Here is an 18,140-nt window from a genome sequence, read left to right as displayed (position 1 = left end):
CAAGGATTAAACAGAGAGCTTATTAGGAAGGACCAAAGATGACCACAGAAAATTGGCTGCAGAGAGACACTGAGGCATCATGGGGAAGAATGGTAGATAATAATAATAATAATAATAATAATCATCATCACCACAATTCTAGCTTTTACAATTATGCATCAATGTGCACAATTAAATAATCAATCTTCTTTGTCCAGTTATCTGGGTTTTGATTGTTATTTTTCCTGGCATGCTGTGTTAATTTAAACCCTCTTGACAATAAATGAAGTAGATTCTACTGAGTTTTCAGTCATGAAGTATAACAATATTTAGAATCAATACCCTGATGAAGGCCCTATGTAGGCCGAAACATGTCGGTTTATTTTAAATGGTCTAAATAATGTGAGCCATAAAATAAAGGCATTTTAATATTTGTAGAGCTGCCTTGGACTTCAACTTTTTTATAACTACTGGTATAACTAATCCTACCCCGGATTTAATCCAAAGAGCAACTACTGAAACAAAACCAAGAACGCTGAAGCCCTCTCCATATCCTCTTTTTGATCATATTTAGAATCAGTACGCAATGAACTGGTGTAAAAAATAATTACAATCACATAGTGCTGAACTGGATCAAAACAAATATTGTGATGCACAGAGAATCATTTGATAATTGAATAGTAGCCCTAGTGATCAGAATTGAATGGTGAGTTCCCGGATTATTCCTAACCTAAGTAGACAGCAATTTAAAGGAATGTTGCCGTTATGTAGAGTTATAGATACTATTTCTATATCATTTGGCATCACACCAATCAATTCCAATCATAATCTCATCTAATGAACCACAGATTAGAGCTGTGTTTTTCTTCCAGATGCAATTCAATCCAACAAGGCAAACATGCAACAGGAAAAACCAATATCAAAAGCAATATCATTATTATCATTTCCTCTGAAATAATTCATTTTCAACATTATTTATTGTGCAGTTTCCCTGTTGGACTGAATGGATCCAACTAAACATTTCACCTGTTTCACATAGCCGTGTTAAATCTTAATAAATGGGACACTGACAAAAGAGAACTCTAGCCCTCATTCGTTAATGTTTTAAAAAATTGTGTTCGAGTGTATATTGATTTAAAGGAATCCATTTATCTATTCTTATAGATAAAGTTGTTCATTTGTATTACTACATTCTTTCCGTTTTAACTTTGTATATTACCTTGTATATTAATTGGCGATTGTTGATGACTATTGATGGTGACTAGGTAGTACTCAACGCCACTGTAAATGAGGGTTGCCCCTCAGTGTTAATGTTCTAGTCAAAATAAAGACTGAATGAATGAAGTGTTGTATAGAAACATCAAAAGACACTGCAATACTGAGTGAACATTCTCAAAACATGAAATACACAGCCACGATGTGCAGCTTTTTCCTCCACCTTGCGTGGTGTCTTTATATAGAGGTGGTAGAGCCACTTAAGGACAGCGATACGAGTCATCATGCCTGTGGAGGAGTCATGGAGGTGTCGGTCCAACACCTGAACGATCCCATCCAGGTCAAGGGTCACCTGGGGCCGGTCAGCACTGGGATGAAGGGAGGAGGAAGGAGAGGCAATGTAAAGGTATAGGAGAGGAAGGATGGTAAACAAAGGGATGAAGGAAAAGAAAGGATAACAAAAAAGAATGAGGGATACAGAAAAGAGATGGATAGATAGATAGATAAGAGAAGAGAGACAGTTGTTGCTGTTATATTTGATGACAGTTTGTTTGGTTTACAATCAGCTTTTGTACTGTAGAGTGTATACATTTTCTACTATATACTATAGTAATGTTTTCTAATTAATGTTTTACTTTTTAATGTTTAACTTGCTTTGGCAATATGTACAGTGTTATGTCATGTCAATAAAGCCATATCCACAGCTGAAAAGAAATTCAGAGCACACCATCTAGATCACAGCTTCCATTTAAAATCAACAATACAAAGCTTGACAAAGCTGGGTCAAGGAGAGCTATTTGGATGCTGAACATGTTTAATATGTTGCATTAGATAAGAGGCAACTAGGTTCAGTCTGTTGTATTAATGTCCTATCAATCATATCCATTCATTCCTGTTATTATCTCTACATTAAAATGTCTTATAATTACAATTAATTCTCCACTTGCACAATCTAAAAGTAGCCACTTCCGGCTGACTTCCGGTTGCCAATGGCACTTCCTGTCCCATCCAAATACATTGGTTTTAGCTACTTTTCTCCCCTTATTTAAACAACTTTGTCGTCACAGAGAGGCAATGAAATGTTTGTATTATTATAGTATAGAATGTATTTAATAAGCAAACGTTTGTCAGCAGGGTTTTTGGGCTGTATTTCATGTAAAAACGTTTACTGTTAGTTTCCTTGCTCAGCCAGCATTAGCCAACAGAAGCTAGTGGTTAAACAGGCCAGATTAGCTTTGAGCTAACTATCTTTCCCGACCCATGTATTCATTCCATTCTAAACATAACGTTAGTTTACAAAACATGACCCGTCTATATAACGTTGAGGAACAAATTATATAGACGGGTAATGTTTTGAACAACTAACGTTACGTTTAGAATGGAATGCATCGGCAAAGATCCGTTAGCTCAAAGCTATTCCGGTCAGTTTATCAACTTCCTGTCATTTAGAAATATGATTTTATAGTGAAAATCATTACCAAAACGTCCGGAAAAACCTAACAGGAGCATTATAGACTGTCATACAAATGTACAAATGCTATAAGGTGGCAAGAAATGCACTATAAACAATACTTTGCGGCATCGTTTCTTGCGCTAGCCTCTGTTAGCCAACATTAGCCTTAATAGCTTTGAGCTAACTATCTTTCCCGACCCATGTATTCATTCCATTCTAAACGTAACGTTAGTTGTTCAAAACATTACCCGTCTATATAATTTGTTCCTCAACGTTATATAGACAGGTCATGTTTTGTAAACTAACGTTATGTTTAGAATGGAATGAATACATGGGTCGGGAAAGATAGTTAGCTCAAAGCTATTCCGGCCAGTTTATCAACTTCCTGTCATTTAGAAATATGATTTTATAGTGAAAATCATTACCAAAACGTCCGGAAAAACCTAACGGGAGCATTATAGACTGTCATACAAATGTACAAATGCTATAAGGTGGCAAGAAATGCACTATAAACAATACTTTGCGGCGTCGTTTCTTGCGCTAGCCTCTGTTAGCCAACATTAGCCTTAATAGCTTTGAGCTAACTATCTTTCCCGACCCATGTATTCATTCCATTCTAAACATAACGTTAGTTTACAAAACATGACCTGTCTATATAACGTTGAGGAACAAATTATATAGACGGGTAATGTTTTGAACAACTAACGTTACGTTTAGAATGGAATGAATACATGGGTCGGGAAAGATAGTTAGCTCAAAGCTATTAAGGCTAATGTTGGCTAAGAGAGGCTAGCGCAAGAAACGACGCCGCAAAGTATTGTTTATAGTGCATTTCTTGCCACCTTATAGCATTTGTACATTTGTATGACAGTCTATAATGCTCCCGTTAGGTTTTTCCGGACGTTTTGGTAATGATTTTCACTATAAAATCATATTTCTAAATGACAGGAAGTTGATAAACTGGCCGGAATAGCTTTGAGCTAACGGATCTTTGCCGATGCATTACATTCTAAACGTAACGTTAGTTCATTCTAAACGTAACGTTAGTTGTTCAAAACATTACCCGTCTATATAATTTGTTCCTCAACGTTATATAGACGGGTCATGTTTTGTAAACTAACGTTATGTTTAGAATGGAATGAATACATGGGTCGGGAAAGATAGTTAGCTCAAAGCTAATCCGGCCTGTTTAACCACTAGCTTCTGTTGGCTAATGCTGGCTGAGCAAGGAAACTAACAGTAAACGTTTTTACATGAAATACAGCCCAAAAACCCTGCTGACAAACGTTTGCTTATTAAATACATTCTATACTATAATAATACAAACGTTTCATTGCCTCTCTGTGACGACAAAGTTGTTTAAATAAGGGGAGAAAAGTAGCTAAAACCAATGTATTTGGATGGGACAGGAAGTGCCATTGGCAACCGGAAGTCAGCCGGAAGTGGCTACTTTTAGATTGTGCAAGTGGAGAATAGTTCTCTTTTTGAAGGCCTTTCCATAGCACTATCAGTAGATATTTTAGCTTCTGAATGTGCTTCCAACTCCTCCCACAATATCATATTGCACTTCTGACTTCTCCCTCCTCCCAAACTCCTCCTTTTCTGCTGAATCAACAGAAAAGGCCCAATCTTCCTGAGAAAAAAGTCGCAATGCTCCCTCAGCTAAGCATTGGTGGTTCAGTGGTAGAATTCTCGCCTGCCACGCGGGAGGCCCGGGTTCGATTCCCGGCCAATGCATGCAATGTTTTTTTCTTCTTCAAAGATACTCTTTGTAGACTGGAGGGGCTTTAAATGCATCCAAGTTATAAGAAAAGCACACATATACTCTTTGATGTGTAATGCTTTGATTTAGGGTATCGCGATTAATCTACTGAATCAAATTAAGCGATTACAAAAAATTATCAATTCAATCAATAAAATAATAAACATTTTATTGGTGGCAGTTAAATGTTCCAAAGCGTCTAGTCTGATGGAAATATAAAAGAATAATTTCATTCAGAAGCAGTAAGATTGTTCAAACATGCTCTAAAAATACCCTGTTCAAGTGCATACTTTAACTCAATTTCATCATAACCACAAGTAAACTTAAATGAACATGTTTGTCTGGGTTTTTTGAGGATGAAAATGTATTGTTTAGATGTACCGATTAATCAATAAAATAATAGTTTGATGAATAAATAACTTAAATAATTGTTAGTAGCAGCTCTACTTTGATTAGAGGCACAATGGTCACACATGGTTTTTTAACACCTTATTACGTAATGAAAAATGCTTTGGTTCATGTAGCTGACAAATCATCAGATAATGTCAGACTTTTTCTTTAGTGAATCTAGAATGTTTTCAGCATCTAAGCAGCATAGCACACAAGCATAACTTCACATTAGGGCTGTCCCCGACTAAGGATTTGGATGGTCGACTAGGATTGGCCAAAATTTGCCGTTAGTCGACTTATAAAAAAATATATATATATATAATTTTTTTTTTTTTTTTTTTTTGGCTGTGGGGGTGCTTAATGTCTGAAGGAGTCGACTGAAGGCTTCTTGTCCTCTGCAAAAGCATGCAATTGGTCCACTGATGGATACATCTTGATATTTGTCTAGTCTAGTGTGTTCATTAGATGGGTGAAATCCTATTTCAGTGCCTCTGTGCCTGTTTTCATAGGCAGTTAGCCTCTGGTATGCGTGCCATTAGCGTTAGCCACGCTTCTAGGCCTATTTTCCTTTGGAAAAAAAAGAAAAAAAAATATTAAAGGGGAACTATTTTACTATTTCTTTCACTATTTGGGCACTTTTACACAATTCCTGTGAGTCTATGGAACACCTCTGTAATATATATATTTTTTTTATTCATTGTTTTGTATTTCTAATCAAGTCCTCAAAAACAGCATTTTTCGACCTCAAGATCTCGAGCTGTTTTGCAGCCGCAGCTGCAGGTGCCACCTAAACCACTGTGTGGCCTGCGCCGTCTGCTGAACATTAACATGCAGCAGTGACTATATGACATCACATATAGGCACATTTTCAAACGACTCAGTTCAGTGAGGGTGAATATTGTGAGAGGAGAATTGGAAGAATGCGCCAATATGAGAATTTTGAGACATAGATCATATTAATATAAGTTCACATAGCTAGGAAACAATGCTAAACACTCAAAAAGGCCATTTATAAGATAGTTCCCCTTTAATACTTTTTTTTTCTTTTTATTATATTCGACTAAGATGTTGGCCAGTCGACTACGGCCCCTTTCGACCGATTAGTCGACTAATCGATTAATAGGAGTCAGCCCTACTTCACATAGAGGTATGGTCATTGGGTCACAGTGGTTGTGAACCTGAATCATGCCTGTGAATGTATTTTTAGAAGCAGTGCCTTGCTCAATGGCACACTATTAAATCATGATGGTTAATTATGACGTAGCTCATTACCAGCATCTTAGCAATTTCATATAAAAAAAAAAAAAAGTATTTATGCAAATGAAACAGTGGTCACACAAAGCAGGCACACAAACCGCGAAACCTCTGCTCACCATCACCACGTGAGCATGTATGTTAAATACCACAGTCTTATCCATTCTGCCACCTGAAAAACATCCAATGCAGGTGGCAAAGTGGGGGTATTTAACTTAGGAGATAGCAAAAATAGCAGGTGATTATCATCAAATGACATCATGACAATACTATGAATAGACTAATACTTCTCTATAGGCATGAAGTGCAGCACTAACACTGATCTAGTAATAGGAATCTTCTGGGCGTACTACAGGGCACTTACCTATGGGGAGTATCTTGGGACCATAGATCATTCAAGAGTTATTGCAAACCTGACTTGTGAGGACAAATTACAAAGCATGCTGTCTTTGATTGTTCTGATTCCAGAGGCACCCTTACAACGAATGTAGCTTCAGGCAAATATTGCCGGGAATTATTTAGCACTGGTAGCATACCTTTGCAGCAATTCATTTCTACATAAAAATGCATATAGATTTAGTGTTGTAGCAAACACATGAACTTTCCATTATTAGGAGAGATTTCTTTTGTAGATTTGCCAATATGTTGGCAAACATTTGACAAAACCTTATGTAATAGGAAACCATTAATGTACTGCAAATGTGCCAACAAATTCAACTTTTCCTTATTGTAAGGGTGAGCAATCAAAATGTTGCCCGAAATCTAGATTCAAACACTTGAACAATCTATGATTTGGGACCATAAGGAAACTACATGTTAATTACGTATGGAGTTGGAGATGGACTGTGGTGCTCCTCAAGCCACTGTGAGGCGTCACCGTGACAACAGTGGAATGGTAGACAGGCCTTTGAGGCTTCCCAATACTCCTCACCAGGAAGAAATGACCAAATTAGGTTAGTGATGTTAGTTTACATTTAGGTAATAAGGCGAAGAACAAAACCTCCTATCTGAAAAGATTTGAAGTGTTTTTGTGTTGTTTTCTTGCAGAATGCTATTTTTTAAGGATACCCAATACAATAAACAATGTTAATGTTAACAATACCGATCAGTTATTAGTGCCTCGCAAAGTGCCGATATGAGGTTTTTCCCCACTTTTTTTTTATGCAGATTTGAGGTTTTGTTCTTCGACCATCGATATGTTGCAAAGAGACATGTTGAATTGATTGATTGATTGAAAACTTTATTAACAGATTGCAGAATGTTAATAAATATGTTCAAGGGTGTCAGATTTAAAAGTATTCAAAGATTGTATCCACTACTTCGTGAAATTGGTGCTAAAGAGGAGGTAGGAGAAAAGGGGTCCCCAAAATTGTACATCACATGTTCTTCTAGCAGGACGTTCAGGGGTGACACTGAACTCTAGGAAGAGTGCACTGGAGGCATGCAAGCACTTCACATTGACTGATCTATATGATCTCCCTCAAAATCTAACAATGAAACTGCCTGCCAATGAAAAGAGGTCAGACTCCTTTTTCAAATTGGCCAAACCGAAAGATGAACGTAACACGGATGGGATCTGAATATTGCGCGAGCAAGGAAAACAGTGAGAATTTACTTTTGAAACAGTAGGAAGGTAGGAAATGATTCAGCTTGTAGATCAGACGTGGGCAATGATGTCTTTGTGAGTTGGCCGCAAGAGGCCTCTGAGTCATAAATACATAAAGACATCCATCATTAAAAATGGCAATACAAATAGTGTAAAAAAAAAGAAAGAAAAAACAGACATCCATCATTTCATCAGCCATCCAATCACACTCAAGCTTGCTGGTTTAAACTTAGATCTTAGCAAATCCCTGTCCTGTGTGCCTGTTATTTTTCTACAACGGAGTTCGGCGATTTGCAAATCTGATTGGCCAGTGTCATTTCTGGTCATGTGACATGTACGCCCAATCGTGGGACCGCAAGTTTCTACACTGGTTAGGCTTAGGCGCTCGTTCGAAGTCGGTTACGGTTAGAGTTTGTCTTAGAGCATGGCGATAGAACGCCTGCCCTGATTCCAACGGTTAAGCTTAGGCACTCTTTCGAAGTTGGTTAAGGTTAGGGTTAGGCGATAGAACGCCAGGTACTTTGCAGGCTGTTCAACGCGGAAATGGGCAAAGACACAGCTTGTCACGCTATTGGGCGCACATGTCACATGACCAGAAACGTCAGTGGCCAATCAGATTCGCAAATCGCCGAACTCCGTTGTAGAAAATATAGACGCGTCCTGTGTGGCTCTTTGGCCTGCCTTCTACTTTTATGGGCTTTCACTGGGTCCCCTGTTTTGCTTACTTAGCAAGGTATCATCAAGCAACCATGGTTCTGAATCATCATTATGCCCACGTATATGTTGTGCAATGCGCATATGCATGCCACTACAATGGAGGGCTCATGACAGCCAGGGGAAATATTAAACATCACACTTCAAGTTGCTAGCAATATTGAATTGCAAGAGTGGACTTAATATACATTATTAAACTGCACTAGATTACAAGATTGTTGTGTGAACATTCTGTCTTTTAATGCAAAATAAACTATCCGATGTTGCACTGCAGGGTGCTAGAACATTAACGTTATCTCACTACTCACAGCAGTCAATAAGAAACTAGACTTTAGTCTAGAAAGTAGACTAAAGACCTTTGCCCACATTTAGTTGTTAAAACAGCAGAAATCAGTTAAACACACACACACACTTTTCAGGTCAATAAAAAATAAAATATTTTTCTTCAAAGCAAAAGGCCTACTTGTTTTATGGATGGCCATAGTACGTTTTAATTAAAAAGAGGGGGGAGGGGGTGGATACCATGAAATACCGTATAGTGGTATTTTGGTAAATACAGTACCTACCATACAGTAACATTTCATACAGTTACATCCCTAGTGTGTACCCTCTTACCACCGCAAATTATCTGACTGTGAAACCAGGTCTAATACACAAGGGGGGTAATAAGGAAACTGGCGCAAATGCTTGGCAGGCGATGGTAGATCTCTCCAGCCTTGGAAATGGAGATCCCATGCCCAAAAAGGTTGCCCACCCCTGTTGTAGATTATACTGTAAAACAATAGAAAACTCTATTTGGGTGGAAATGTGAATATAAATAAAGTGATACCTTTGTTGGATACCTTTAAGTCTAAAACGTTCTGGGCTGTAAGTTAAATCTGAAGGGAAGAGAACTTTCAGTGACTTGCATACTACCAAGATGGAGATTATCGTTTAAATTAAGGCACAACTCACCTTGCTGGGGTGAAGAAACTGATATTGCTGAAACCAACAGATTCTTGTGATGCATTCAGCATATCTGCAAAACAAAGACATGTGATTATTCAACAATTCAGAGGTAAGATGCTGTAATTTACCAAACCCCAACCTCATTGACCTTCTGAATCACTAGCCTCGACTGCATGTGATACTATTCTATATTAGTATATTTATATATTACTACAAGGGAAATTTAGGACATGTACTGTACATTTTGTAGACCAATCTGTGAATAAAATTAGATGGGGTAAGATAATACAGGTGGGAATCACCAGAAGCCCTGCGATACAATATTATCTCAATACTAGAGTCACAATACAATATTATCACGATACTAGTCACAATACTATAATATCACGATACTAGAGTCACAATACAATATTATCACAATACTAGTCACAATAATATAATATCACGATATATTTTTTCCAACTTTCAATTATGTCCCCAAAGAAAGGTATTGTTGACAAATGCAATAAAGTGTATGCATTTTTTCCTTTCTTTTTTCACAGTAAACGACAACACCAACACAGACACAGGACAAGACACAGTGCAGTGGAGGATTAATCAATAAAATACATATATATAAGTGCAGAGTTCCAGTAAGGACTAGTGCAGTGCAGTCAGTGTCATTGTGCCAGTGTCACTTGGGGGCAGAGGGGGGGGGGACCTGAGGCATTGATCAGCCTGGCGGCTGAGGGGAAGAAGCTCAGTCTGTGACGAGCTTTCACAGCCTTTGGGATCCTCAGCCTTCTCCCAGAGGGGAGCAGGGTGAAGAGGCTGTGACCGGGGTGGGAGGGGTCGGCCATGATCTTCCTCGCCCTCTTCAGCGCCCTGGAGTCGTGCAGGGACCTGAGGGAGGGCAGGGGACAGCCGATCACCCTCTCCGCGGAGCGAATTACCCGCTGCAGCTTGGCGAGATCTTTTGCCGCTGCAGCGGGGAACCAGGAGATGATGGAGTGGGTGAGGATGGACTCAATGATGGCCGTGTAGAATTGGACCATCATGGTCCTCGGCAGTTTATATTTGTTTAACTGCCGGAGGAAGAACATCCTCCCCTGGGCCTTCTTGAGCAGGCCCGTGATGTTGAGCTCCCACTTCAAATCCCGGGAGATGGTCATGCCTGAGTGCCTCCCAGTATGATGGGAGGGGGCAGGGCTGCTTTCTTCCTGAAGTCCACTACCATCTCCACTGTCTTTTGAGCATTGAGCTCCAGGTTGTTGCAGCTGCACCAGCTCTGCAGCCTCTCGATCTCCCTCCTATAGGCCGACTCGTCCCCCCTGGAGATGAGACCCACCAGGGTGGTGTCGTCAGCGAATTTCAGGAGTTTGACCGAGGGGTGGAGAGAGGCACAGCTGTTGGTGTACAGGGAGAACAGTAGTGGGGACAGGACGCAGCCCTGCGGGGAACCGGTGCTGGTGGACCTAGAGCTGGAAATGCTCTTCCCCAGCCTCACCCGCTGAGACCTGTTGGACAGGAAGTCCATAATCCACCTGCGAGTGGAGGCCGGCACCTGCAGCAGGGATAGCTGGTGCTCCAGGATGGGTGGAAGGATGGTGTTGAAGGCCGAGCTGAAGTCCACATACAAGATCCTGACATAGTTGCCCGCGCAGTCCAGATGTGTAGTGCAGAGCCATGTTCACAGAATCCTCTGTGGATCTGTTGGCTCTGTACGCGAACTGCAGCGGGTCCAGCACAGGATCAGTAATGAGCTTCAGGTGGGCCAGGACAAAGCGCTCCAGGACCTTCATGACCACAGAGGCGACAGGCTCTGTAGTCATTAAGGCCCGTGACCTTGGCCTTCTTGGGGACGGGGATTATGGTTGAGGCCTTGAAGCATGCTGGGACGTGACACAGCTCCAGCGATGCATTAAAAATGGTGGTAAACACCGGTGCGAGCTGGTCAGCACAGTGCTTCAGGGCAGAGGGGGAGACAGAGTCCGGGCCGGCCGCCTTCCGGGGATTCTGACTAGAAAACAGCTGTTTCACCTCTCTCACACTGACAGAGAGAGAGGGGGGGGGGGGTCCCCACTGGGGTGGGGGGATGGAGGTTGTGGCTGAGTGGGTGAAGGAAGAGGGCGGGGGGGAACCTATTTCTCAAACCTACAGTAAAATTCGTTGAGCTCGTTCGCCAGGGGGAGGTTATCAGGCGCCTGTGGTGACTTCGGCTTAGTGTTGTCACGATACTGGAATTTCGACTTCGATACGATACCTTGAAAAGTATCGATACTTCGATACCATTTCGATATAAAAAATATATATATATATTTTTTTTTAACAAATTTAGCTTTTGTTGCTGGTTGATTCTCCTCAGCTTCTCTCTGGTACTATAAGAGAAGATAAATATAACACTTTTAAAACCCTTTGTTTATCTTTAGATCACACATTTAAAAATAACTGTTCATCTCACTTCAATCATTTTATTTGCAGATGCAGAACATGGTATTTTCCCAAGCAGACAGATGTAAACACAAAACACTGTAATCTGTGTTGCATGTACCTGACAAACTGAACTGTTTGTATTACAGTTAGTAACAGTTTCGATTTTTATTTAAAGATAACAAGAGCGAGAGAGAGAGAGAGAGAGAGAGAGAGAGAGAGAGAGAGAGAGAGAGAGAGAGAGAGAGAGAGGCTATGCTCAGAGCATTTTAGTAACGTTACATTTTCAATAAGATTGCTGCTATTTAAACACTTCATGGAAACGGGGTAACGTTAACCTTATGTCGACTGTAGTATTGTATGACCTTGACATAACGTTTAAACGTTAACGTTACTCCGTTTCCATGCAGTAATTGTAAAAGTGGCCAGCTAAGCTAACGGAGCTAACGGCTAGCAGTAGCTAGCTCTAACGTTACAACGAATCAGCTGTTGATATTATGCGCCATCAGTAGACAACTAGAGTTAATGGTTTAATGCTTCAGTCACAGTGACGTTGAAAGAGCAGCTGTCACGAACCTCTTTCATTTCTTTATGGAGATCCTCGTTGGCACTGCTCTAACACCGCTTGCAAATAGCATTGGGGCAGCTTTAGCTTGTCCTTCGTTGTTTACTCAAACCCGAAGTACCTCCAAACAGCACTTCTGCTGTTTTCTTTATCCACAAGCACAAGTTGCTGAGGCTCTGCATTTGCCATGATCTTCAGCTAAAATGTTTATTTACAAACTGAAGACGGCTCTGAGGGGGAGGGCTGGACTCGGAGCAGGCGGAGGGGCAAGCGTGCTCTGAACAGCGCGTCAACAACTTGAGGTAGAACACTCGCCAGCTGGTACCGATACTGCAGAAAGTATCGGTATTTCGGGAAATGAGTATCGAAACCATTTTAAATATTCAGTATCGATATGTATCGATACTTCGATATTTTTGACAACACTACTTCGGCTTATAGTTTGTAATGGTCTTGAGGCCTTTCCATACGGAGGAGGAATTCCCCTCAGAGAGCTGCTGCCGCAGTTTCTCTGAGAAGCGAAGTTTCGCCTCCCTCACCTCTTTGGCGAATTTGTACTTGGCCTGCCTGAACCGATGAGCATCACCACTGAGCCTGGCCACCTCCTTCTCCGACCTCAGCCGCCTGAGTTGGGCTGAAAACCAGGGCTTGTTGTTGTTGAAGATCTTCCTAGTGCGGAGGGGGACACACACCTCCTCGCCGAGGCTGATGAATGATGTCACAGTGTCTGTGTAGTCATCCAGGTTGTTTCCAGCCTCAGGCCCCGCCCACTCAACAAAGTCCTGGTCACAGCCTGCCCTCTCCAGCCAGGCGCGGAGACACTCGCATGCCTCACTGGACCACACTCTGAAGCTCCGCACTACAGGTTGATTGTTTTAATCTCTGCCTGTAGCGAGGGATCAGGTGGATGAGATGATGATCACTGTTGCCCAGTGCAGCACGGGGGACAGAATGGTAGGCCTGCCGAATAGTACAGTAGCAGTGATCCAGAGTGTTCACTCCCCGAGTTGGGCAAGTGACTTGCTGCCTGTATTTGGGGAGAGACCGGCTCAGATGAGCCTGGTTAAAATCCCCCAATACAACAACAAAACTGTCCGGGTGGTTACGTTCAACATTCGTCAGCTGTTCGGCTAGTGTGTCTACCGCTGCGGTGACGTCAGCGTCAGGAGGAATGTAAAAACAGACGAGGATGTAAGAGTTGAACTCACGGGGGGAATAGAATGGACGACAGCGGATGAAGAGGGATTCGATAGCAGAGGAACAGTGTTGGTGAATCACTGTCACATCGGAACACCAGCGATTGTTTAAAAAAAAACATAAGACCACCTCCACGCGACTTACACACCGCCTCAAAGTCCCTGTGGGCACGAAACGCAGAAAAGCCCTCAAGCTGTACGGCCCCGTCTGGGACTGATGGCTTCAGATGGGTCTCCACGAACGCAAAGACAGCTGTGGAGTGGAAGTCCTTGTTTCCCGCAACCAGCCACCGGAGTTCGTCCATTTTATTTGGAATAGAGTTCACGTTTCCGAGGAATATACCGGGAAGTGGTGGCAGCGAGCCCCGCCACCGGAGGCGAACCAGACAGCCACCTCTCCTTCCCCGTTGCCGTCTGATCCAGCGCACAGCACTGGCGAAGAACGCAGTCCCCCTGACCAGTATATCCAATAAATCCGTGGAACGGGCGAGTAGTGTTGGGAAAGTGTCCGATGGGTTTGAACACCCGATGTGCAGAAGTTCTTCTTTGGTGTAGGACGTTAGACAGGACACAGATACAACACTGAACATACAAAACGCAGCACCCTGTAGAACATTCTAGAACATTTGTGATGTCACAGTATGATGTCATAATAGAACATTCTAGAACATTTGTGATGTCACAGTATGATCAAACATTCTAGAACATTTGTGATGTCACAGTATGATCAAACATTCTAGAACATTTGTGATGTAACAGTATGATGTCATTCTAGAACATTTGTGTTCTATATATATTCAACAATTCTCTCAGCATTTCCTGGGATTTTTTGACCCTCAAAATGGTCCACCGAAGTCAAACACATGTGGGTAAAGCCCTATTTTTTATTTTATTTTATTTATTTTTTCAGACGTGTAACATCCATAACGGCACTTTTTTGTGATTCATTCCTTGAGAGGAAATGCCAGGTTTTCCTGAATGTGCTTTTTGGGTACCTCAAACCCTTCCCTACAAAGTGATAGTAAACATGTTATTCTTTGAAAAAGATATTCACAGAGTTTTCATCATGTGTTCAGTGAGTCCGAAAAGCAAGATCACCCTTCCTGTGCTTCCTAACACCCTTCGTATGCTTCCTAACATCCTTTCCATGCTTCCTTACATCCTTCATAATGCTTCCTAACATCACTCAAATGCTTCCTTACCTCTTTCCTATGCTTCCTAACGCCCTTCCTATGCTGCCTAACACCATTCTTATGCGTCCTAACATCCCTTGCATGCTTCCATCCTATTACCATGCTAATAACTATATTTGGAGAGCTGTCAGTGTGTTTTTAACCCATTTAAAAAATGGGTTAAAAAATCCTTAAAAAGAACAAAAAAAAACAAAAAAGGTTGCATGCATTGGCCGGGAATCGAACCCGGGCCTCCCGCGTGGCAGGCGAGAATTCTACCACTGAACCACCAATGCCTGAGCATATCAGCTTTCCTATATGTACAAACAAAAAAGGAGTGCTGTACCTCTATGTACAGTACAGAGATTATGTGAACAATATTAACATAATTTAGTGATTTACTACTATTCTGCATTAACCAATATTTGTCAAACACACTCTGCATAAGGGAAAGGTGGACTTATAGAGTGGTTGTGACATTCCATGCTAGCGGTGTGTTCTGCCTCTTTATTGGGGGAGGGGTGGGATCACATGCTCTAGCGGGGTGGGGGAGGGGAATAGCTGTGGGGGGGAGGGGTGGAATCACATGCTCTAGCAGGGTGGGGGAGGGGAACAGCTGTGGCTACGGCTTGCAGCTTGTTCTCTCCCCCTCTCTGCCCAGACTTGCTCGACAGCTATTTCCGTCCTCTCCCTTCACACACGACGTACAAAACCCCACAAAGCTCCTCATGTTCACATCTGAGCATTGGTGGTTCAGTGGTAGAATTCTCGCCTGCCACGCGGGAGGCCCGGGTTCGATTCCCGGCCAATGCATGATACCTTTTCTTCTGTATATCAACTCTAATGAATAACTATTTTATTAAAACATGCAGTGAAATACACCCGGTTGATGGTGTTACAATAGCAATAAAATATTGTCACTAAGGATAATAATAACAGTCAGAAGAAGAAAAAGTGTTTTGCAGAGGACCATAGCGCTGAGATAGGCTTGATAGAGGCATGGTGGTAAAACATGTAATAGTGGATTATTATACATTGTTTTATGGATAAAGATCCATCACTTCCAGGAAGAATCATCTCTAGATGTAAAGCTAATGTTTCCAAGCGACCGTGGGTTTCCTGAAAGGCGCTATAGAAATTTGATTTATTATTATTATTATTATTATCAGGTAACAATTTTAAATCAGCATTTAATATACATACAGGCCAAAAATTAGCTTTCTGTTGTTCTGACATTTTGCTCAAAGTGCAGTCCAAAATGTCACAATAGCACCTAATATACTAAGTGCAGTCCAAAATGTCACAATAGCACCTAATATACAAAGTGCAGTCCAAAATGTCACAATAGCACCTAATATACTAAGTTAAGAAGCTCCAAATCTAGCACTGAATAAAATAAGAGCATCTTGGGTCCAACACAGGCACATCTCACACGTGTCACAAAAACAAAACAAATAATAAAATAATATGAGCAAAAGATCAAAAGGTGCTTTAGGTGTATATAAGAATTTAGACCGCTCCATCAACCATTAACCAGCCATCCTGACCTTACATTTACTAGAGACGTTTCCCAATGAGTGCATGAAGACAGGATTTTGCAGAATTAACACATTATAAACTATACTGCACTCTGCAGTAAAACACTCAATAAATCCATCACTAAATCCCGGACCGTGAATGTCGTGGCTGTTACTGAAGAAAATAGCTGGCTGCTGCTCTGCCCTAAAACTATTGTCAGAAGTTGAATTGAAACCCACTCCTCCAGGGGAGACTGCGACCCCAATGCAGCACCTTAACACTGCTCGTTCACCCTAGCATTGTGCATAAAGTATGTATCCCCCACCCTGTATCCCCCCCCATGCTGATTTGACACCCGAATTTCCCAAAGGGGATCAATAAAGGATTATCTTATCTTATCTTAAAACATGTTCACATTGACTCGATAAAAACAGGTAGCTGTCACTAGGCTTGGGCGGTATGACGGTATTACAATATACCGGGGTATTTAGAAATACCGACGGTATTGAAAATCAATACCGTCCGTCACGTCAAAATCACAGATGCGCTTCAGCTTCTATTACAGTGAAACTGAGTTTTGAGTGTAGTGCACACACTGAGTGTAGTGCACACACGCGCCAGCAGAGGGCGAGACCAGTCTAGTGGAGCGAGTGGGTCACAACGGTGTTCACGTTTCACGGTAATGTTGCGACAGTGCTGTGAAAATACCGTAAAGCGTTGTGACGAGAGTTGATGTGTGTTGTTGTGGAGTGGTGCGCTGGTGGAGCAAGCAAATACTCCGTCTCTTTTTATATGTGAACTAAAGAGTACAAGGTTTACACAACAGCCCCCACCCGCCTTTTTATTGTATTTGTATCGTCCTGTACTATCCGCTGTCAGCTGTTTATCTCTCTCTGTGAGATACTGAGCTTGATTAGATAGCGTTAGCTCTGCGGCTAATCTTAGATTACCCTGAACTAAATCAATGACTAGGTTATAAAGCATTCGAGTCGTTTTCACTGCACATAGAAGTAGCCAAACAACGGGAGCATTTCGGGAGCATACGACCAAAACTCATGCAATTTCGAGCCCTTAACGAATCAAATAGTCTGCCAAGGCTAGATGCTAACGCAGTAACGCTAACGGTGCGGGCTTCTGACTACCAATCTGAGAGCTGACGATGATTTGTTTACTTGGTCACACGCGTTGCCACCCCCCCCCCCCGCTGATGAAAATGAAAGTCATACCGTCAAATACCGTGCACCGGGGTATGATGTGATAAAGGTATAACGGTGTGAAAAAAAGGATACCGCCCAAGCCTAGCTGTCACATTGACAAAATTGACAACAAGCATAGGCCTGTACCAGCAAGAACAGACTACATTACATTTTGCAGTAAATTAGTCAATAATTCACATAAATCAACAGAACATGATCGTTTTTAGTGAGGTTATTTAATTGTATGAGCTGGCTGAAGTTTTTATCCTAAAACTCTTGTCAGAAGTGGGATTCGAACCCACGCCTCCAGGGGAGACTGCAACCTGAACACAGCGCCTTAGACCGCTCGCTCGGCCATTCTGACTTAATGCCAAAACCACATTACTATTGAAACATCACCACATCAGGGTAAGTTATGGTTGGCCTGTCTGTAACTAAAGATATTCTTAGTCCACTTAACCCTGGAGACACAACAGATGCCAAAGCACTGGGAAGAGCAACCAGTTTCCTTTCGGTGCCCATGTTAGCAGATTGTACTGTTCAGACCAGCATCACAGTGTAGTCATATTGCCTGGTTGAAGGCTGCGGTCATTATTGACAAATGATAACAGGCATGTAGAAACAACTGCATTCAACAGTGCATCACTCAATAAGGGACTTTGATCACAATCTGAAAGCAGTGCCTTAGACCTCTCACGGGGTGACATATTTTCTGGCTGCTCCCGTCTCTTCAGAATCTATGAATGGGGCGCGGCCGGGTAGC

At 41.7% G+C, this 18,140-nt stretch overlaps 1 protein-coding gene across 1 annotated transcript in view; it reads right to left on the bottom strand.

Moving 5' to 3' along the window:
• Window positions 1-18,140, bottom strand: part of vac14 (vac14 homolog) — a 197,936-nt gene that overhangs the window by 30,757 nt on the left and 149,039 nt on the right. Inside the window, exons 11-12 of the mRNA XM_084334890.1 lie at window positions 9,328-9,391; window positions 1,418-1,562 (exon numbers count right to left, since the gene is read on the bottom strand). Of these exons, the coding sequence (XP_084191016.1) occupies window positions 1,418-1,562; window positions 9,328-9,391 (209 nt within the window). The remainder of the gene's footprint in view (window positions 1-1,417; window positions 1,563-9,327; window positions 9,392-18,140) is intronic.

The sequence above is a fragment of the Notolepis coatsorum genome, assembly GCF_963971535.1.
Source record: "Notolepis coatsorum genome assembly, chromosome: 18".
In the NCBI taxonomy this organism is placed as follows: domain Eukaryota; kingdom Metazoa; phylum Chordata; class Actinopteri; order Aulopiformes; family Paralepididae; genus Notolepis; species Notolepis coatsorum.
Note: the sequence above shows the minus strand (reverse complement) of the source record. Positions and strands in the feature narration are given on the sequence as shown.